This window comes from Labrus bergylta, chromosome 4, assembly GCF_963930695.1.
Source record: "Labrus bergylta chromosome 4, fLabBer1.1, whole genome shotgun sequence".
Lineage (NCBI taxonomy): Eukaryota > Metazoa > Chordata > Actinopteri > Labriformes > Labridae > Labrus > Labrus bergylta.
In genome coordinates, this window is record NC_089198.1 from 11,692,564 (window position 1) to 11,715,513 (window position 22,950).

Genomic DNA, 22,950 nt, shown 5'->3' on the forward strand with positions numbered 1-22,950 from the left:
AATATTTTATCCGTCTGATGAGAGCTGGTGGTAAATGCGTCACAGTAATAAACGATGTCCCTCTCAAACTTTCTGAGCAGGAAATCATTTAACTCCTGGATGATCTGAAAAGTAAACCATTTTTTAAATACATTCAGTTTATATTGAATTTGAAGCTGGTAAGAAGTGTGCACAGCATTGAACTCCATCAGGGTGAGAGCGCGCAGTGCAGCTGTGTGCCAGATGTTCGGTCCCTCTGATACAAACTCGGCAACTTGTGATCAAATAAGACAAAATCAAACATCGAGTCCATCTCTCTTGAAATACTCTGCATCACCTGAAACCTTTCTGTTTTTGTTCAGCATGTTCACACAGAGATAATTCATGCTGCAGCGTTGGTGCGCAACTCGCCTTTTTTTACTCCACAACGAGAAGATAGTTCAAAGTGCCACATTTAATGTTTTAATTGTATTATCATATTAACGTCTTCATTCGCTTTTTATGCAAAGTTAAAAGCCGAATGTTAGTGGATGAAGTCTTACAAAGGCTGATGTGGATCAAACCGCCAAAGCACTGAAGAAAATAACTTTGTTACATAAACAGAAAACATACCACCTGTGGGGGTGTGCCATGAAGAGACGTTAGAGAGTCTGTTGAGCTTAAGTCTGAGTTTTCTGCCATGAAGCTGGTTCTCCTTTAACCTATACCTAGATCACCATGGTAACTGATGTTAAACTCATACATGCAAACTAATTCATATTTTTTTACTTTTCTTTATCTTTTTTTCTGTTTTTCTGATGCAGCTCATATCATTGGAATATTGTGAAAAGTTATTTTTTTTCCCAAAAAATGAGACTTTTGTTTCTAGATTCAAAACTGTGTCCACTACAAGAACTGAGCCTGTCATTGTTCGTAATGTCTGTACTGATGACGCCATCTAGGGGAAGCTCCTGGTATAGTTATACCCAGATGAAAAACTTTATCAGAGCTAGATCCTCAGCTAATGTAATATGTTTACAGAAACTTTATGATTCATAAGGTAACAGAAATAAAGCCACAGGTGTAATCCATGCAGTGCTGCACATACTGTAGCTGTCTGTTTACATCACGTCTACAAACATTCATTTAATGATGGATATTACCTGAACTCCCTCCATTCTCCATCCTCTAGTTTTTACCTTTTTGTTACTATATTATACAACACTCATTATTTTATTATATTAACATAAGCAGCTGGGGATTATGAAATGGGGAGGACTGATAATGTTAATTATAGCAGTTGTTAAGCATCTCTAAGATTCAGGTCAACATTTATATTAATGGTAATAGACCCCTTGTATTAATAGTTGGAGTCAGGAGGGGGGAGGGGCCATCTACACCAACGATCCAGAGGAACCTACACAAGCTCATTACACACACTCATTATCTCAATGTTTAACTTTGTTCAATACAGATCCCAGAGCTCTCGCAGCTGAGTGAGTGAAAACACTCACAGCTTCTTTGAAACGTCATGTGTTCATCTAATGTCAAGTCATTATGTTGATTAGTCATCACTGTTGAACCTAAGAACAACCGTAGCCTACTTACATGATTTGAGTGCTGCTGTGATAAGAGTGTTAACTTAGTGAGTGTGTTACAGGTGCTCAGCCTGCAGGGGGCGGTGCTGCAGTGTCATCAGGCTCACAGTGAGCTGATCCACAGACATGTAAAGCCCTCACAGCGAGGAGTGATAATCACAGTAGGCTCTACCATTCTGTGACTTTAAAAACATCAGCAGAGATCACTGTAATAAGATCGACCATGACATAGCCTCATCAATGAATCGGTCAATAGAGGATATTTTCATAAAATGGTTTGTCAGGCATTACGTAATAAAAACAAGTTGTTTGTAAAGGTGTTTTGTTCTGCTTAAATTGATGACGTGTCAAATAAACAAGTTGTGAAGGTTTTCTCAGACTTTTTGTCTTTGCCCACAGACAGCTGATTACTTCACATTCAATATCTCATTGATAAGGGAGGCAGTCTGTGCAGGTGTTGTCTGTTCTAAAAAAATACCACCTGACGTGACGTCACACAGACAGCGCGCGTGTTGCTCTACTTTCAGCAGCGTAGTGTGTGTGTGAGAGAGAGAGAGAGAGAGCAGTGTAAATCTCTCCCTCACCGTGCCTCCTCTTCATTCATCTTTTCTTTGTCCTCCTGTAGCTCTTCCTCTCCCTCCTCTTCACTCTCCTCCTCCGCCATGCTCTCTCACCGGTACTCACCGAGCAGCTCCGCCGCCGTGCAGAGTGAGACCTCCGGCTCCTCTGTTCCTCCGGCTGCGGTTTACGGTGAGTAACCCCGGGACTGAACCCCGAGCCCCACCGGACACACACACACACACACACACACACACACACACACACACACACACACACACACACACACACACACACACACACACACGCGTATATAAACTTTGTTCCCAGCTGTTTGATGTCTGTATAATGACCACATCATCACGGTTACTGCATCATTAATTCGGCTTTATGCAGTTGATAGTATCACGCGCATGAGCTCATTATTGTTATTGATTGACCAATCAGAAACGTCAGACTGTTATAGTGCATGACAGTAATTAACTGTCGGGGAGACCCGGGCTGCTTGGCACTTCCTGTGTTCTTTTGTACCTTTTTTTTTCTACAAATCTGAAAAAGACATTTCCTAGAAAGCGCAACAAGAACCAGGTGTGTCCTCACTGTGACACTGCAGCCTGAGGACAGGATGGCTGTAAACACTTCAGGTCAAGCTAAACCATGCAGAGCTGATGTTTCCTTCAATGACAAATCATTTAGTGTTTGTGATAGATACAATATATGATAATAAATAGTGATTTTAGTCATATAGCAAACTGATATTTACAAAGTGTGGTGACCGACAAAGCAAAGGCAGGAAAATAACATAATCCACATCAACATTACAATGTCATTACAAACAGAGCATCTTCTTCTACAAATGTGAACTATAGAGCACGGACAAAATGCAAAAGATCAACAAGAGTAAAAAGGACTAACAAAGAAACAAAAGGCATGTGTGCAAAGGCAGTTTAAGTATTAATTAAAGCAGTTCAATTTAAGACACAAATGAATAAAGATGATGGAAGGATGATATGATTTTACAAAAATGACACCAGTTTTTATGTAGACGGTAAAACTGCAGTTTCAAAGCTCCTCCAGTGTTTATGCTGTTTTTAATATTGTGACGTCATTTTCTGTGCATCTTCAATTGCTTCATATTCCTTTATGTTCAAATAAAGGGAATGGAAGTCAGAGCGAGATTATCATTGATAAATGTAATCAAACACACGTCACTGGTAACAGGAACAGGATGTTTTTTTTTTTTTTATCACATTTTACTAAGTAAACAAACGAAACACTGCAGTAGTTATCTGAACATTTTTAGTATTTTAGATATTCTCAGTTTGATGTAAGTGTTGAGCAGTACAATTGTGTGCATGTGTCGTCGTTTCTGATTGTTGTGATGTCGGTGTTATGTTTTGTTCGATTGTTACAGGGTGTAGTATTGTTACAAACATTTAGCTTGTCGTCCACAGAATCATCATTCACTTTGTGATGTAACTTTGACTCTCTCGTTTCTTGTTGTTGTGCCCCTTGTTTCACATAATGTCAAAGAGAAACAAGGCTTTTAAAAAAACATCTGTTTTATGAGTCAGGTGTGGAGGAGAAGAAGGAATCCACCAAAAATGGCAAGAAAGCATTTTTGTGCAAGACAGTGTGCAGGAGTTTGCCTGCAATTTTTGAAATTACCCAATACTAGGTGTCAAGGATTGTTGCCATGGTAACCAAACAGGTACTGACAACGTTTGATATTTACTAGAATCGTACTGAAGTTCTGGTTCTCCCTCTTAGCTGTGATTTTCATGATTGTTAGGTTACACTCTGATGTTAATAAGGAGAAGAAATACGTCAGGATGAGAGTTCAGACCGCGTCAGATCCAAGAGATTCATTCATGATGAAGATCAATAATTACACAATTTATCTGAAGTTGTAAAAAACGTTTTTTGTTTTTTTTACAGTTCCCTCTGAAGTTTTTTTACAGTTCCCTCTGGTTGTCGTCACCAGAATATTTTGATACTGCCATTTTGACACCAGAACTTTGATATCCAATGACATCAATACCTGTTGTAATAGCATGGTACCAAACACTAGAAGTCTCAGACACCCAATACTTGATCTTTTTTACTTCATAAACATTGCAGACATCCTCCTGCACGCTGTCTGAATTGTACAAAAACTTTGGAAATGTTTCAAGACGGAAATGTTGTCAATGTTTTTAAACAGTTAAGAGAGTGTGCTGCACTGTTTGATGGATTCATTCCTCTCCTACCTGTCTCATGGAAAAGATGTTTTCTTTATGGTACTTTTTGTTACTATGGATGATCAAAGTAACAGAGATTTTATCGTTTTAAAAGATGTGGTTTCAGGGCGCTGGTGGCGCAGTGGTGAGTGCGCGCGCCCCTGATTTCCGGCTCTATCCACTGTCCTATCTCTACATTAAAGGCACAGAATTTCCCAAAAATGAAAATAAAAAAGTATTAAAAAAATTTAAATTGTACTCACACATGCATACATGGTTTAGTGTTTTCATGCATTCTCAGACCATCGGTGAGTGAAATCCGGTTAACTCTTGATAGTTCACCATAGAAACGAGGCAACCAATCAGACTCGTATGTTTGTATGTATTAAAACCATAGATTAAAACAGAAAAGTAAGCGTCATAAACACTCTGAGTCAACGTAAGCACAGCCTTTTACAAGGCCACCATACCTGAATAGAAACTTATATTTGATCCAAATAAAAATCTCATATTATAGATACCTGATACCACAGCAACAAAAATAGCTACCTGTAATTTTTTGTTTTTAATTACCAAAAATTGCAGACTAACTCCGTCTGAAACTTTGCCAGTGTTGTTGTGCAATTTAGACAGAGCTCTCGCGCTATTGGTTAAAAATTTGACTTTAGACCTGAAGGTTTAATAAAAAGTTTTGGTACTTTTTGATACTGTTGAGCATTGTATAACAGAGATTGTATAGTTTTAAAAGACGTGACATCAAAAATAATCAAATTAATACAATTTTGACAGCCTTATGCCGAGGTCAGAGTACACAGTCTTGTTTTCGGGTTAAAGATGGTCAGTATGTCAGATAAGGTGATCACAGAGCCAGAAATGTGTGCAGTCACATGATGGTGGTAACCGACCAATCTTAAGGACCGATGTGATGACGATTGTAGGACTGATGAATGAAACATAATTTGTTTTAGCTAGGTGTTCCTAATAAACTGCCAGCTGATGTTAGAATGAAGGAACCATTAGATTGATGCTAAAGCTATCAGCAGTTACTCTCCAGGTTGCTGAAGCTCATCGGCTATTTCTCATCAGCATTCTTCCTTTTTCACTCTGCCGTGGTCGTCCATCCACAAATCATACAGACAGGAATGTTGATGCCAGAGCACGACAAACTACATCACTCTTTTTTTTTCTGTGTTTGCGCTCCTGACTTCTGTGTGCAGAGAACTCTTATTGATCAACGTCACCGACGTAACAGAACAGATCCTAGAAGGCAGAAAATCAAACATGCTTGACTCTCGGTCGGCTGCTGGATCAGGCTGTAATCGAGCTCATATCGGTTGTCTGACCTCGGCATTAGTGTCCAACATGAGCTACGCTACTTTTTTTATTTAGCTGAAACAACAAAAGCTGATTTTTTTTAAAGCTCCTGCATTCGTTGTAATTAATAAAAAATAAAAAAAATATTGTTCAGTTTAGAGTGATGTCATGATTCCTGCTGTAGATGGAGACATGGTGGAGCCTCCAGGTGTAAACGTTGTACCTGAATAAAGGTGTAGATTATACTGTAAGTGTAAACTGTGAAGACAGCAGTGTGACTGAAGGTGCTGTTCTTTGTGTGAGCACACTGAGGATATTCTCGTCTCAGCAGGATTAAGATTAAAGCGTATTACTGCTCACTAATGCCGTCAGCTGACCTCGTGGCACACACACACACACACACACACACACACACACACGCACACACACACACACACACACACACACACACACACACACACACGCACACACACACACTGTCCTTTTAGAGACAGTACACTAACTGTTTTGATCAACACCTTTTTAGAGAGTAGAGTATTTACTGAATTTAACCAAAGCATAGAGAGTGAATTTAAAAGTTTTCTTTAGTGTCTAATTATTTTAGACTTTTAATCTAGTCCTTATTTCGTACTTGTTTTTTGTTCAATTAAAAGTATTTATAACCATTTTGAATTGCTGCTGTGGATAGTTTCAGCCTGCAGCGGTGAATCAGGCTGTAATAGCTTCAGTTCTCAGCGAGGAGGAAGTCTATCGTGACATACCACGAGGTGGATATCAATATGGACTTGTCATCTGACCCTTCTGGAAGTTTTAAAAGTGAAATGAAAAATTTGAAGCCACCGCGATGTCGTTCTTTTCCATCACTGTGACTACGGGGAGTGACGATGACTTAGCTACAGTGCGCCTTAACACTAGAACGACCAAGGCAGTCATTTTGACTGTTTTTTAATTTTGCAATGTAATAACTTACTTAAAATAAAACATATGTAACTACAGGACCATGACTTTTTCTAAATGTGTCTATATTTTATTCTAGCATTGTTATTTTATCAAAAACACAAAACATAAAAGAGTTTTGAGTATTTTTACCTTGAAAGTCCATAGCGGTCATATTGACTGCATGCATTATAGCCAGTGTATCATTTCAGTATTTGCTACTTTTTCCCCGCTCTTGAAGGTGCGCATTGCCGTTGCCTAGCAACTATTGTTTATAACGCTCGAGCCAAGGAGGAAAGAAAGCTTACCCGCCTAAAACCATATAGAAAGAATAGAAGACATACATTTGAATTAATCAACATTGAAAAGGCAGAATAGAGTAAATTCTGATTTAGAACAGAATAGAACTAAATGTCAGGAAGGAGGAGGATTGCTGCCACAGAGGCTCCAGAGCCTTGATGATGCAGAGTCTGATGGAGGCGCAGGTTCGGATACAGAAAGTGATGTCTCCTGGTCTCTCGAAACTTCATCTGACACCGGCTCTGAGATTGAATCTGAGAATGATACAGAGATCATTCCCATTGGCAAAAAAACACCGGCTGCTGTTTCCGTGGTTGTCGATAAACTATTCAAATTTCAAATTCATTAGAATTTAATGTTTGTGTCCTGAAGTTTATTATACCTTTCACAACATTACAGATCCATTTGATTTCCTTGGGCTTGGGCACATTGCAGTTGCTCATACACTAACAGAAGCACAGAAACCAAATGTGGACATGACGTATAATCGACTGCCGACCTCCATTATTGAGAAATCCAGGACTGAAAGAGAGTTGTATCTGAAGAAAATGACTTAAAATAAGCCACAAAGTCATTCAAGTTGCAGTCATGTTCCCATGTGTTGACCTCCACTGTTAGAATAGATTAGAGAAAATTCACTGTGCCACTATCTTACAGTTTATGGCGGCTATTTGACAGCTACCAGACATTTTAAGGTGGAGTGTTTACTTTCATGTTGCTCACTGCATGAGTTGACTTTGTAAATCAATCAAGCCACCTTAAATATCAAAATGAACTACGCTCTCCCACCTGCTCAACCTCATTTACAGCAAGTGTGTCCCTGACATTTGCTGACCAAATATCTGCGTATCTGTGTCATCTTATACAAAGCTGCATTTTGTATGACACATGTTTTTTTTAAAGGTGGTCTTACGTGAAGGATCAGATGTAAATTATGCAATTTCTTTTTACAAAACATTATATAAATAACACAAAATTATTGTAAATTAAATAACAGGTAACTTTACCAAACCTGACATTAGACATTAGCTGTCGATTAATGTTCTATAATAATCATCTACTCTTAACACTTTGTCTAAGCAACATCATGATAACTTCAAATGAGACCGGCTGATGCTAATTGACTGCAATGGAACGATACATTGATTATTGTGACATTTATTGATATATAACAACAGTAACTGTCAAACAGAAGAATTCTCAGTCTTCTTTTTCAGGTTTGATGCAGCAGTAGAAAGCTTTTCCAAACCATCTGAACCAGCTTTGAATTCCAGACTCTGGGATCTCATCCTGCACCACATCATTAGAGATTGTAAGAGCTGGTCTTCTGCTGGGCTGCTTATTTATCACCTCACCCCCCAGGACTGACATCATATATACTGGAGGTTCATCTGGTGGGGTTATATGCCGTGATTGAGTTTGTACCTCAGCAGACTCTGGTGGAGGCTCTTCTTGTGTAGTCTGGGTGACAGCAGAGGTTTTGTCAGCGTCAGCATCGGTTACAATAGGTGGCAGGGCAGGCAAACTGGCGGCTTCTTGGATAGGCTGCTTTTTCCAAACCTGACCCCACAGCACTGAAACCTTGACTGGGGTTTCATCTGGTTGGGTATCAGGAGGAGGTAGTTGCGACCACATCCCAGCAGCACAGTATGGATCCTTGCCTAGTAAAGGATCTTGTAGTTTTGCCTCAGCAATTGTGCAGAGTTCATCAGTATCATCTCCAATAAGCGCTGGAGCTTGCACGACAGCAGGTTCTTGATCTTGGCTGGGCTGCTTATCATTAACCTCACACCCCAGGACTGAAATCATGACTGGAGGTTCAGCTGTCAGGGTATCGGGAGGTAGTGGCAACAGTGTCTCAGCAGAGTTTGATTCCTGGCCTAGTCGAGGCTCTTCTTCAAAGGCCTGACTGAAGGCAGAAGGTTCATCTGCTTTGGCTGAAGGAAGTGGTAGAGAATCAGAGAAGAGAGTAATATTTGGTTCTGGTTCTTGGTTGGGCTGCTCATCAACAACCTCACTACCCAGGACTGAAGCATTAACAAATACTTCAGGGGGCATGGTAACGTGAAGTGATTGAGGTTGCACCATTGCAGGTTCTGGTTCAGGACAAGACATTGTCTGTTGTGATTGTTCATCCATGCTGATGATGCCAGGAAGTTCAGCATTGCTCAGAGGGAAAGCAGTTTTATCCCAAGGAGTCAAAAAAGAGGATGGAAGGGAAATGTTTGCAGAGTCTAGTTCTTGGAGAGGTTTCACATCCATTACCTTACCCTCCAAGACTGAAGCTGTGACATTAGCTACAGAAAGCAGGGTTACAGGCAGAGCTGGGCTTTGTGTAGCCTGGCTTCTATTCAATGACCCCTGGACAGCAGTGATGGCTGGAAGTTCGTCAGCAGGTATGTCAGAGTGAGTCTGAGGCTCAAATAGCACACAGATGTGTTCCACTGCAACACTTGTGATGCCTTTCAACACCTCTGCTTCAAAGCTGTTCAACTTCCTCCTCAGAGTATCTGGAGGATACATCTTCCTGACCCTTCCCTCAATACAGATGACCATATCTTCTCTTTCTGATCGGGAATAGGTGACCTGATGGTGCGTGGTAGACATTAAGGTGGTGGAGACTCCATCCAGAACAGCTTTGGTGACGCTTACAGCCATTTCAGAGAGCTTCTGGGAGGGCATGTCGCTGGATGTGGTTTTTTTAGGCACCCAGAGGCCCTGCAGGACTCTTGGAACCAAATCCAGCACCACCTCCTGTGGGCTCAACAGTTTGGAGATGGGGGGGATCCTGTTGCTGCTCCACCAGGATCCTGGCGTATTCGTGTGCCTGGCTGAGGATCTTCTGATGTTTATAGGAGGGAGGAATGTCCTCTGGAGAGTCAAGCAGTCTTTTTGCTCGAAACCCGACATCTCTCCTCTGCATGCTGGTGTTAACCTCCCACACCAGCTTGAGAAGAGGCTTCACCTCCTCTTCGCCAAAATCATCCATCTCAAACTCCCAGAGCTGCACCCTCAGGGACTTTTTACTCTCTTCCAGCAGCAGGTCAGACATGTCTTCAACAGTAAGCTCAGATGGAAGCTGCTTCTTCTGGTGAAGGTTTAACAGTTCAGCCACCACTGCAGCCTTCACTTTAAAGGATTGAATGTGCCAACAGATCTGTTTGGCACGTTCATAAATCGGTGTGTCAAACAGCACCGTGATCGACTTGTAGACTCCTCTACTTCCCTCCACGAACTCCATGATAAACCTGTTTCTACCTGTTTAATCCTCATCTATTCCCTCCTTAAATTAGAGCAATGCAAAAACAAAATGGCAGTTTTTTGTTGACATCATCCTCCAAGGCAAAGTTGCAATGGTGGGACGAAGTGATCCCCCTTATATTTTACTTTGTTGAACAAACAAAAGAGAAAAGCCAGAGGATCGGAGGGGCCGTCCTGTTTCAGTAACTAAAAGCATCTCTGAGATGTAGTCCGGTGCAAGGCTGTGCAGTGTCTTATAGACAATTAAAATAATTAAAAAATCAAAGCGAAAACTCACAGACAGCCCGTGTAAAGATTTTAAAATAGGTGTAATGTGTGCTCTCCTTGTATGGTGGCAGTGGGGCTTCGTTATGGCGCCGTAGCAGAATTGCAGTCTGAAAAGGGTTACTGTCGTGTGATGTTTCACTGGAAACGGATGTCAGGATGAACTGACACACACACAAACAGAAACACACACACACATACATATGAAGTGTAGGCCTAGTGGTTCAACTCCTCTGGTGTTTGACAGCAGAGACGTCTGAATTCCTGATTTCTGCTTCTGTTTATGTTACATAACTGATCTGACATGGGGTTTAAGGCTGTGTGTGTGTGTGTGTGTGTGTGTGTGTGTGTGTGTGTGTGTGTGTGTGTGTGTGTGTGTGTGTGTGTGTGTGTGTGTGTGTGTGTGTGTCTGTGTGTCTGTGTGTGTGTGCGTCTGTCTGTGATGCAAAGAAGTTGAATGAAAGGCAAAGATCTCCTCAGAGATGTCACACACACACAGTCTGCTGTCTGATTATTCTGTGGAGGACTTGTTTAATGTATGAGAGAAACAGGTGAAAGTTTAATATGAACAATTATATAACATCTGGGGTAAAATATATATATATTTATGAATACATGATCAAAGTAAATCATGTGAAGACATTTTTTAAGTAAGTACATTGTCATAGTACATTCACTAGTACCTTCAGAGTGTGATCTCTGTGATAACAGCTGTGTCAACTGACTCTGTAGACTAAAATCATCATTAAGTTAGTGGTATTCATGAAAGAGCTGGTCTTTTGCTTTTTCTTAAGGTGAAGAGGGATCTGCAGATCATTGGAGTTTGGAAGTTCGTTCCACCACCGGGGGGGCGACAGAGGAGAAGAGTCTAGTCAGAGACTTAGGACCCTGTTGTGAAGGTTGGATCAGACGCCTTTCATTGGCAGAGCGTAGTGGGCAGGAGGGAGTGTAGACCTGGATGAGAGAGTTAAAGTGAGGAGGAGACTTTTTTGTCGCTGTTTTGAAAGCGAGCAGCAGAGTTTTAAATTTGATGCGAGCAGTAACTGGGAGCCAGTGTAAGGAGATGAACAGCGGAGTGACATGTGCTCTTTTAGGAAGGTTGAAGACCAGTCGTGCTGCTGCATTTTGTATAATTTGCAGAGGTTTGATAGTGCATGTAGGAAGACCTGCCAGTAGAGAGTTGCAATAATTGATGCGTGATATCACAAGAGCCTATACTAGGAGCTGTGTAGCGTGTTCTGACAGGTAAGGTCTGATCTTCCTGATGTTGTACAGGGCAAATCGACATGACCAGGCGATCGAGGCTACTTGAACCTTACAAGTTAGCTGGTCATCAATCATGACACCCAGGTTCAGGGCAGACTTTGTGGGCATGAGTTTGGTTGTTCCAAGCTGGATATTGATCTGTGGTTGCATAGAGGGACTGGCTGGGAACTGAATATGAAGGGGCAGCTGTGGCTCAGTAACATGTCGGGCTGCAGCAACATGTCTGATTTAGACTTTACATTGCAGCCTCTGCCATCAGCATGTGAATATGTAGCTATGACCTGCAGTGTTAAAGCACTTTAAGGAGTCAAAAGACTATAACAGTTTCATACTAGCTCAAATCCATTTACCATTTACTCAGTCCATCACTCCTTCCTGTTTCCTCTCTGGCTCCACAATCTGAATACATTTACATCTCATCTTCTCCTTTCTGTTTCATCACCCTCTTTTCTTATAAAAGAGACCCCCCCCACACACACACACACACACACATGCACACACACACACACACACACTCTGGTCCTGTGTGACTCTCAGATGGAGTGTCTGACAGTGAACCTCCTGGGCGATGTTTCCGTCTCATCTTCTTCCTCTGTGGAGAACAACTCACTCTGATGTGTGTGTGTGTGTGTGTGTGTGTGTTTAGGTTTACGCATTCGAGCGAGCATATATGATTGAGAGCTTGGTTCTTCCTGACTTGCAGCAGAGATCTAAGAGGTAGTGGTGACACCAGACCGACTCATAGACTGTATAAAACATGGACGTAGTCTCAGTGACCCATTGGTGTCTGCATACAATACATATATAATAGAGTTTTGAAGCCCTACAATGGTAGTTGACATATATTGGAAATGATGAACCTACCTACTTTAAATCAATCTATAGAAACAGACAAAGAGGTGGAGCTGAGGCAGGTCTTAAGACCCCTGACAAACAGCTACAACACACCCACCTGTCACTTAAATAGGCCACACCCCTTATTATACATAACCCTTAGCCTTCATATTATCTAAATAGATGAGTTATTTTTTATAAAACACAGTTTTTACGAATATTTTTGAATGGGTGTTAATGGGACTTCTGTGGCTTATGCAGTCAGCATCTATTGGACACTCGAGGAACTGCAGGTTTACGTGCTCTCTCATTGGCTTCATATTTCAACAACATATTTTGCCACTTGGACAGGCCTCATGTTGAAAAGGATTAAAAGAGGACAAGCAGAGGAACTATAGCCCTCCGTCTGTCAGCCCTCTGTTCCACTAAAACTCAATTTGAATGTATCAGCAAATGTGAAATGTATTTAACTGAGGAGTGGGAGCGCTGCTGTGCTTCACTGTATCTAACGGGCAGAGTGGACAGACTCTAAATTTCAGACAAACCCACCACTGGGCGCTTTCTCGGGAGCAAGTTCATTTGTTATTTAAACAACATGAGCACTGGTCATTGTAATATTTGCAGAGGACGTCTGTGTTTTAAATACAGAATTAATTGACCATGTCTGTAATTTGTTAAGTAAAAATTCCTGGGCAATAAACCTACCATATTTCAGGTCCTCTGATAGTAGTAGGACCGTCCTGTGCTGAACATTGTAAATGACAGTTCTTTGGACAGCATTTTAGGTGCAAATTCAGCTGGATCATCTCGCTACACAGTATGGAGACTGATTTCAAGAAGGAGCAAATGAAATGATCTAAAATCTGCAGTAACTCTTTGTCTTATAACATTTGCATTTCTTTATTTGAAAGGAATTGTCTTTATGAATTGGAAAATACAGAAATCCAGTTGTTTTTCTTTGAGTTACAGGCTGAAGGACTTTACACATCTAATAATGATGGACCGTGGGCATTCATCAAATAATATATAACAAGAGGCATATGATTAAGTTTAAAAACTGTTTTTAGTCATGATGATGATTTCTTATGCCTGCTACTGTGTTTTTGTAATCTAGTGTAATCTGCTTGTGTTGTATATTTGTATTGTTCTGGTTTTTTTTTGTCTGTATTTGGTCTTTTTTTACTTTGTGGTGCATTTAAAATGTAGATTAAAAAAAAGACACTAAGAGCACCAGCTCCGGCTGCCCATGTTGGAAGTCAGACTGTGCAGTCAAAAGACCATCAACATGGAGTTGTGGTCGGGGTATGGATTGGTCAAATAATATAGGTATTTTACCCAGGACACCGTGGTTTGAGTACCATGTCAGAAAAAGTCAACATTGTTTGCTTTAAAGCCCACAACATGTTGTGTTTCCTTAACTTAATTAATTTTAGGGCCAAACCAGCTCTTACAGCAGAGATATAGACTTTAAACCAGGCACTAAAGGAAACCTTAAATCTGTGATGGTGTACCTTAAAGCAGATGCAGAATGTTACCCTTTCACAGCAGCTGAAATGTCTTTTTCTGATCGCATTGGACCAACACAACCTGTGTACTGTCCATTCAGACACTTCAGAGTCTGGGTAACACTGGGGTTGGTTAGGGCAGCTGTCACATCCATTTGTATCTCTTCTGCAGTCACATTTTTATTCCCATGGACTCCTGTATGTCTCCCAGCCATCCCCCCCCTGAGGTCCTCAGACCTCCCCCAAACTGTCTCCACCACATCCTCCCCTGTCTCCACCTCACCCGTCAGCTGAACTACATTTAAACCAGAATATTTACTCTGTTCCTCCATCAGTTGTTCATAGTTGTCATGTAGCTGTGCTGGTGTTTTTGTCCTGTGGTATCTCTGCCTTTGATATACTGCTATCCTGACTCGCCTGGATACCGTTCCCTGTAGGTCACACCCTATAGTCAGCCTGTTTTCTGATGACTCTCTAAAGCCAGTCTGCATTTGGGTCCCTACTCCTGTTCTTAATCTCCCATAGAGAAATAAACGCATGGTTATTCCTCTCTCTGTCTCTCTCAGATGTCGGCTTTCAGTGAGTCTGGTTATGTTCCAGCTTTCTGCCTTTTAAAGGAAGTGTTTCTGTCTCCTGATGGATTGATGTTTGGTCTCTGTAAATAATAGAACAAAGGATACGCTCTACACCCGCTCTTTATGGGAGGTGTTGTCAGATACCTTTTGTTAATATGTTGGTGCTATTTAAATGTAAAATAATTGAATGGTTGGTTGATTGATTGATCAGTTGGTTGGTTGGTTGGTTGTTTAATTTGCTGGTTGGTGTTAAGCCATTTCAGTCTTAAAGTGGTGATATTCAGACCATGCCAAAGAATAAGATCATGTATCTGTCAGGCTTTGAGCGATCAGAAGACTAAGACTCTTTAGTTTATTTACCATTAAGATCAATCTACATAGCTACCTTTAACTGATGTTTAATTATAACTAAATAGAATCTTTCATTTAAATATTTGAGCTGCCTGCACTTGTGGTATGAGGGATAACATGGTTGATATGAGGTCCTGTTCTGACTCTTTCCCTCCTTTGTTACGGATGATAATATAATGTTTGTGATCCACATTATACAGTGGACAGTGGTGGCTTAATGTTGAGAACTAGCGGAGGGATTTCCCATCTCCTTATATTTATAGTTCTCTAGTTTAGTTATTTTCTAAAGTTTCTTTTATACTTCTGCAGGCAGACCAGATTAAATGAGTCTCAAACTGTTCATACAAAACAAATCTGTAAAATGTTCACTGACCACAGCTCTTTTATGTTCGATACATCATCAACAACCAGAGAGTAATCAAACTTTTCATAGTTCTCTTCAGACTTTCAGAGCTCTCAGGTCAGCGGGGGATTAACTTTTTTGTCTGAGTGAAAACAGCAGCAAACAGATACGAGGATTCTGAAAAATAAATACAACAGAAAGAACAGAAACATCAAACATCTGCACTGTAAATAATAAAAGTTTGGAAAGAAGTTTGGGTGAGCCTGTTTCAGCTCTGTCAGACAGGATGTGAGTTTTACTAAAGAAGAAGACAGCCTGGCTTCTGATTGGCTGTTGCAGAATAGACATGACTTTAAAGGCTGACAGGAAGAAGATGAAAGAGGACGATGAGATGACTCTCTTCTTAATATTTCCTGACATGTAAGTGAGAGTGTGCGTGTGTGTGTGCGTGTGTGTGTGTGTTTGTATGTGTGTATGTGTTTTGACAAGCACCATCTTATTTCCATATCGTCCTCAGCATGTTTAGAAAGAGCAAAGAGAGAATAAATTACTGTCTCATTTACATGTTCAGCTTTAAACTTCAGACAGAAGAATCTACTTAACAATATTAGAGCGTCACTAAATCACACTATGAGACCTATTAGCACCATGTGTTACTTTTATTATTGAAGTATTTCAACATTATTTTCATCCTGATGTCCAACATCCCCAACACAGACAACAATACATATTATTATCACCTCTAGTGATAGCATCCAACATGAAACCATCTCTTGAGTAGATTGACAAGACCTTGAACTTGTGCCTAACATTTTATTTGAAAGGTTTCAGTTTGTTTACATCGAGGAACCACAACTATGTAGTAAAGTTAAAAAAAGAAGATTGTATTAGGGTTAAAATGAGTTTTCTATTAAGTAGTTACAAAGTTAAATGGTGTACATGGGTTACATAATCGACCAAGCGACATCCTGCAGTGTTGAAAAATTACACTAGGTAGTCATATACACACCTATTCAACAAGGCAGAATTTTTTTACAGCAGATATAAATGTGTTTACAGCTTTGTTAAAAAACTAATTGGGTCTGAATCACTTGTGTCTTTATCTGCACACACTGTACATGTTTTTTTGATAACTCATCTGTCTTGATTTAATGAAGGATAAGTAATATATGAATATGAATAGACACCTGGCTGACCTGACTGACAGGCGGGCTCAGGTTGTAGCTGTTTGTCAGGAGGCTTAAGACCTGCCTCAGCTTCAGATATTTACCCGCTGATAGGCTGACAGAGCGTTAGTTTGAGACAGGATTTCCAATATGGCGACAGCCAATCGACGGGCTTCATACTCCTGCTTCAGTGACCAATGGGTGACGTCACTGAGGCTCCGTCCATGTTTATTTATGTCTGTAGTGGCACTCCGTCTATTTCTTCGTCCTCTGTACCACTTGTTGGAGTCAACTCACAGTATTTGCGACGCGAGCGAAAAGACAGGACAGCTTTCCTTCGTTTTAAAAAGTTTACTGAAAATAAAATTCAAAATAAAATACAGGTCTAACGCACGGTCAGAAAACTGTGTAGCTTCCATCAATATCGGACTCCAAACTGCTTAAGTCACATCCGTCACAGCTTTAACTACGCAGTGCTGTCATAACATAAGCATCCAAAAACATTAAAAAATACATTTTTATCATTTATAAATGACTAAATTATGCCTTTAAAACAATTTTAATTTTACATGAAATTACTGTTATCAGATTTTAATCATTTTTAACTAGATATTTAGTATCAATCAATTATTTGCATATTGGCTCTTACAATGTCTATGCCTTGCACCCATACTTCCTTCACTCAGAGGAAATAATTAAAATATTTAAATCATCTGATTATACCTGATTTAATTGTTCTGTGTTTAATTATCTCCTGGTTTAATATCAGTTTTGGTGAATTTGAGCAGAACTACAGATCTCACTTTCACTGAGTCATGTTTCTTTTACCAGCTTTTTGAAGTTTTAGACTACAATAAGAATACAAAGTAGGATAACTCTGAGTGTGTGCGCGTGTGTGTGTGTTTGCTGAGTGTGTGCATGAGACTGTTGAATAAGACATGACACACTCTGTGTGTCCTAGTTCTCTGTTCCTCAGAGCTGTAGTACAGTTTTCACATTGACACACTGAAACTCATAAACGCACACACACAAACACACACAGACACACACACACACACACACACACACACACACACACACACACACACACACACACACACACACACACACACACACACACACAGGATGCATCTGAATGTAAAAACCTAAACTTTACAGTGCTGCTGCTGCCATTACAAAAATAGATCCAGACTTATACAATGTTTAGGAAATGAGAGTCAATATTGAATGTGAAATAATGATGAAATAATGATTAAACTTAAATCAGTCTTCCATGAATTGAAATAGCAAAAGTCACTATAGCAACTGACTAATTGAATACTTGTGCTAATTAAGGTTATAAAAAGTTTGATACTTTTTTGATGCCATAGTTTAAAACGATACAATTTCTAATATTTTTAGAATTGATTGAATTGATTCAGAATCAGAGCATTAAAAAAATATATATCTATTTCATCAGACAGGTGTAGTTGAGGAATATGTCCATATGAAATACAGTCAAACTCTGGCACATTACAGAGGTTAGCTCTGTCGCCTCACAGTGAGGAAGTTCCTGGTTTGAATCCCTGTCTGACAGGAGCCTCTCTGTGTGGAGTTTGCATGTTCTCCCCGTGCATACATGGGTTCCCTCTGGGTACTCCAGCTTCCTCCCACAGTCCAAAGACATGCTCGTTAGATTAACTGGTGACTCTAAATTGTCCGTAGATGTGAGTGTGGCTGGTTGTCTCTATATCTCAGTCCTGTGATTGACAGTCCAGTTTGCACCCCTCCTCTTGCCCAATGACAGCCGGGATCGGCTCCAGCCCCCCACGACCCCGAACAGGACCAGTAGTACAGATAATGGATGGATGGTCTAAACATGTAATCCTTTATGTATTTATCTTTCAGGAGTACCACACAAGTTCGACCCCTCCTTCAGAGGTCCAGTCCGCAGAAGGTAACTCCACACTTCTTTCACATCAGCAGATACTGTAACATATTCTGTCTTAAAGGTCTCGTCCACACTGAGCATTCAGTTATTTTTCTTTAATTTTGTTTCCAGATTATTTTCCTTTTCATGCTCACAGCCTAACATCTCAGACACAGCAGAGCTGCAGCTCGATGTCTTTTGATCCTGTTAACAAATATCAATATTACGTCTAACAGCCCAGTGGAGCAGATTGGACTTTATATCTGACCCTGTCTAATGAAGTCTTTGTGTAATCAGATGCTGTTTGTGTCATGATGGCAGTATTTCCCATCTGTTACTCTATCTTAAAAAAGCTCTTTTGTCTCTGCCTGTGAAGGATATTAGACCTCTGCTCCTGTTAATAACATACCAACACCTGCTCACTATTGTGTGTTAATGCAGACCCGCATTTTTATCCCTCTGCTGTGTGTTGCTGCACTAATGTTATTTGTGAAACTGCTTGTTTATGGCTTTCTATATCTGCCTTTTTGTCTTCAGCTGGATGTCTGCATGTTTTTAATTTCCAAATATAGATGGTGACTGTTTCTTTCATTACCCTAAACTCAGTTCATGTTCATATCATGTCCTTCTTCCTGTGAGATTCCTCTAGCTCTATTAAAAACAGCTGTTACATCGGCCTCTCTGAAGACACCAGATAAAAACAGCCATTCTAACCTCACACAACATGGGAGTTGGTGGTCTACCCCTGCCTGGACCAGTCAGTGTCTTTGAAATCTAAACTAACCCAGTAAAACAACAAAGTGACCGTTGGAGGCAGAAAAAGATCAGCACCTCCGCTGATGGCAGAGGCTGCTTCTGTATGTAAAGTGACCATCAGAAGTAATTAATCCCATTCATATGCATTCACACAATGCTGACGAAGCAGAGGGAGCAACTTGGGGTTAAGTCTCTTGCCCAAGGACACATCGGACATAAAGCTGCAGGAGCTGGGGATTGAACCCCCAACTTTCTGGATGAGAGACGACCAACTCTACCAACTGAGCCACAGCCGCTACCCCACAGTGAAATAGTTGTATTCTGGGAATTTCACGATTTAGTATAATTACAATGAATAACTTCAGTAAATGACATGCACACATATCAAACATAGGTCAACACATCTCAATCTCAGCTCAATTTGGCTGATTTGAAAGAGCCAAAATCAAACCAAAAAAAACAACTATCAGGGAACCAAAGGCTTATACCTGCGCTGAGACGAATGATCCGGATCACTAAAAAAGAGCCAGAATTCCCATCAGTACCGCTCAATGTTGAACCATCGTTGACGTACATGAAAATAAATTGTAGTGGGCGGCATAGTGATAGCACGAAACTGCAGTCGTTCTTCTTCTTCTTCTGAACCTGCTTTTTCTAGGTGGTCAATCATACAATCGTTGCGATTGGCTGCTACACATGCAGGCACGACTATCGTGATTATTTGTTATTGCCCGAGTTTGACTAAAAACCAGATTAAACCATAGACTGAGTTTCAAAACAGGTGAGGAGGATGACTGGTGCGTTCATGGACCTTCCGTTAAAGGGGTCGTCTTAACTTTGTGCTCTGTCACGGCCTCAGCCATAAACTGACTTGAGAAAAAGAACAAGTAAGCGTGAGACAAGGCGTGTGATAGTGTGGAGTTAGCAGACCTGATGAGAGTAACAAGAGTCTTTCTTAGAATCAGAATAACACTAGTTTTACATCAACCAAAAAATCTGACTTCAGTCGTGGTAGCTGTCACACACATACACACACTTTGACAATTTGGATCTATAATTGCATCTCTTCATTTGTGTGACTGAGAGGAAATCTGCAGTAATTCTCTCTTTAATTCATCTCATTTTGTTCACACAGTAATTACACACTCTCTCTCTCTCTCTCTCTCTCTCCCTTATTAAACCGACCTGCACACTTTCCTCTCATTCCTTTTTTCATCATGTCTTTATCTTGGTCTCTGCTCGGCCACAGGCAGACGTCATGAAGCAACATTTTGTTCTTACAGTACGGCAGCAGCTGTCACCTACTCTCTCTCAGTCACTGTGAACACAGCAGTGATATAAACCCCACATACAGTCCTGTATCTTCTGTATACAGTGTGATCATAAGCCACTGATCTAAAGTTAATGTGTGTAAAGTCGAGTGTGTCTGCTGAGAATAAAGTGTGTGTCGTTGTGTGAATGTTGCTCTAACTCTGTTTGTTCTCTGTCTGTAGGAGCTGCACTGATGTCTTATGTTGCTTGATCTTCATCATTGTCATCCTTGCATATGTAGCCCTGGGGATAGTGGGTGAGTCGACACACACACACACACACACACACAAATACACAGTGCCTGATGGTACAATCTTCTTTGTTCCCACTTTTGCCGCAGTGTATTCTCTCTATACAAACTCAAACAATGTTACAGGCTTTTGCATCCATTATGCCTGTGCTTATGAACCGAATTCACACATTCACTAAAAACACACATAAAGGGTTAATCACTCCCCTAACTGAGCTGCAGAGCAAACAGCTTCTCTGTGCGTCGGTGCTGTCTTCGTATTTAAATAAGCTGTTATGCAGTTATTCCAGGAATAATTGGCCCCTTTTTATGCAAATCAGCCTCATTCTTCTAGTCTAATTCAAAAACAAAGGCAACACACAGTTATATGACAGTCTGCTGAGAGTTGGTGGTAACTGCGCGGCAGTATATATAAGAGACGTCGCGCTCAAACTTTCCAGTGATCAGAAAACAAGTCCACCTCTATGACTTAAAAATATTTGACCTGAGTTAGTAAATGACAATTAAAGATTTTAAATATTACTCTTAATTATCAGGGGTTAAATCAGTGCGTGGTTGGCAGCGACTGGACCTGACAAATACAGACAAACTTGTGTGGAGCCGTTGCCATGACAAGGATGCGTTTATTGTTTCCTTCTTTGAGGTGTCCTTTCTTACTCCATTCAGGAGGACGTTTTGTTTAAACAATGAAACTCGTGTCATATTTTTAGAGTCTGGCCTCACAATGAAGTGTAACAAGTTTCCCCTTCTCCCCCTACAGTTGCTCATTATTTGTTATCTGAATAGGACTGAGCTCCATCAGCATGCAAACATTACCCACCTTCATCAAACAATGTTTATGGCCACACCTAAATGATATATTAGTAGCTGTACATCACTTGTAAATATCTTATAAGTAACATAAACCAGTTAATTCAACAGCAGTTGAACTGTGACAGCGGACATCCTCTTGTGGAGAAACCTGACGTCGATACAAAAGAAAAAACTTGAGACATACTAATCTTTTGATGCATACAGTTTTGAACTTTGTGTTCATGTCTAGGATGTTGAATACTGTAATTTGCCGGGATGGTTTTGGTGTATTTACTGTAGGACCGATGTACCACCTAGCCAGCAGCAAAGACATAAAACTTGTCTGTTTTGAAGAGCTTCTCCAAGGACGGTGCTCTGTAGAAACAGAGTTCATGTTTCTTATCTTTCCGATTCTAACATGAAATTATTTCACTAAAACCAAAGATCCGTTTTTCACTACACTTGCTTTCACTGTTTTTCTGACGCCACAATATGTGCGCAACTGCTGTGACGTAACCGTGAAGTCTACATCAAAATAGTCTACACCGACTTTATAAAGTCTCTCCAGCTCGGTTTCCGTCAGAGAGCTTGTAGAAAAATATACAATGACTGCTGCTTCCTTGTCTCTCTCCTGTTTGGTTGGCTTAAATCATCACTGTACTGATGTGTTTCCTCTCGTTCTGTTACTTAATCACGTGGATGTGAAATCGGGACGTGATTTGTCCATGGAGAGTAAAAAGAACAGAGGACGTGAGGAACAGTTGACACCCTGCTAGGAGGATTCTCAGAGTTTGTTTCCCTTTAGAGAGTCGGCAACGTGTGAGAAAATGAAGGCGGATAAAAGAAACAAAGATCTCTGACGGGTTTATTCAGCAGCTCCGAAAGTCACAGCAGGAGGTGAGGATGAAGCTCCGTGCAGATGTTTGAAGAAAAGTGAAACAGCTGCATGTGAGAACAAGTTTAAACCTGAAGTACAGTCTCAAACAGTAAAACTCTGACGTCTTTCACTTCTAAAGCCTCAGTGTGTTAGAAAAGGAGTGCGTCTTTAAACTTAAAGGAACATAATCGGAGCAATCAGGGGCCGATATGAACTCAACTGCAGAAAAGTGAGACCTTAAGATCGACTGTTCCAGACACATGATGGGAGTCACCTTACAGAAAGACCTATAGTCTTTTACATATTAGCAGACTTTTACAGCGCTTTTCTGAATATTCAATGACCCTTAACAAAGAAGAAGAACAAAACAAAACAGTGAAAACAATACAAAGAAGAAATAGTCTCAGAGAAGCAGGAAGAGAACAGAGTCTGTTAGTGGTTGGAGGCGATGTTGAAGAGGTGAGTTTTTAGGGATATCTTGAAGGTGGAGAGCGAGAGGGAGCCTCTGATGTTTTTTGGTGGTCAGTTCCAGATTTTGGGAGCGGCAATGGAGAAGGCCCGGTCCCCCCCAGTGTGAGTCCTGCAGTTGGGGGGGATGGGGAGCCAG

The 22,950-nt window shown here is 40.7% G+C and overlaps 1 protein-coding gene across 2 annotated transcripts in view; it reads left to right on the forward strand.

The window, feature by feature from the left end:
• Positions 1–2,101: 2,101 nt before the first annotated feature.
• Positions 2,102–22,950, forward strand: part of LOC109996550 (choline transporter-like protein 5-A) — a 37,687-nt gene continuing 16,838 nt past the window's right edge. The window contains exons 1-3 of one of the 2 annotated variants that reach the window (XM_065953727.1): positions 2,102–2,306; positions 18,336–18,384; positions 20,607–20,680. In XM_065953727.1, coding sequence (XP_065809799.1) covers positions 2,219–2,306; positions 18,336–18,384; positions 20,607–20,680 — 211 coding nt within the window. In that variant the 5' untranslated portion in view covers positions 2,102–2,218. The remainder of the gene's footprint in view (positions 2,307–18,335; positions 18,385–20,606; positions 20,681–22,950) is intronic. The other variant, XM_065953728.1, reaches the window with a different exon arrangement.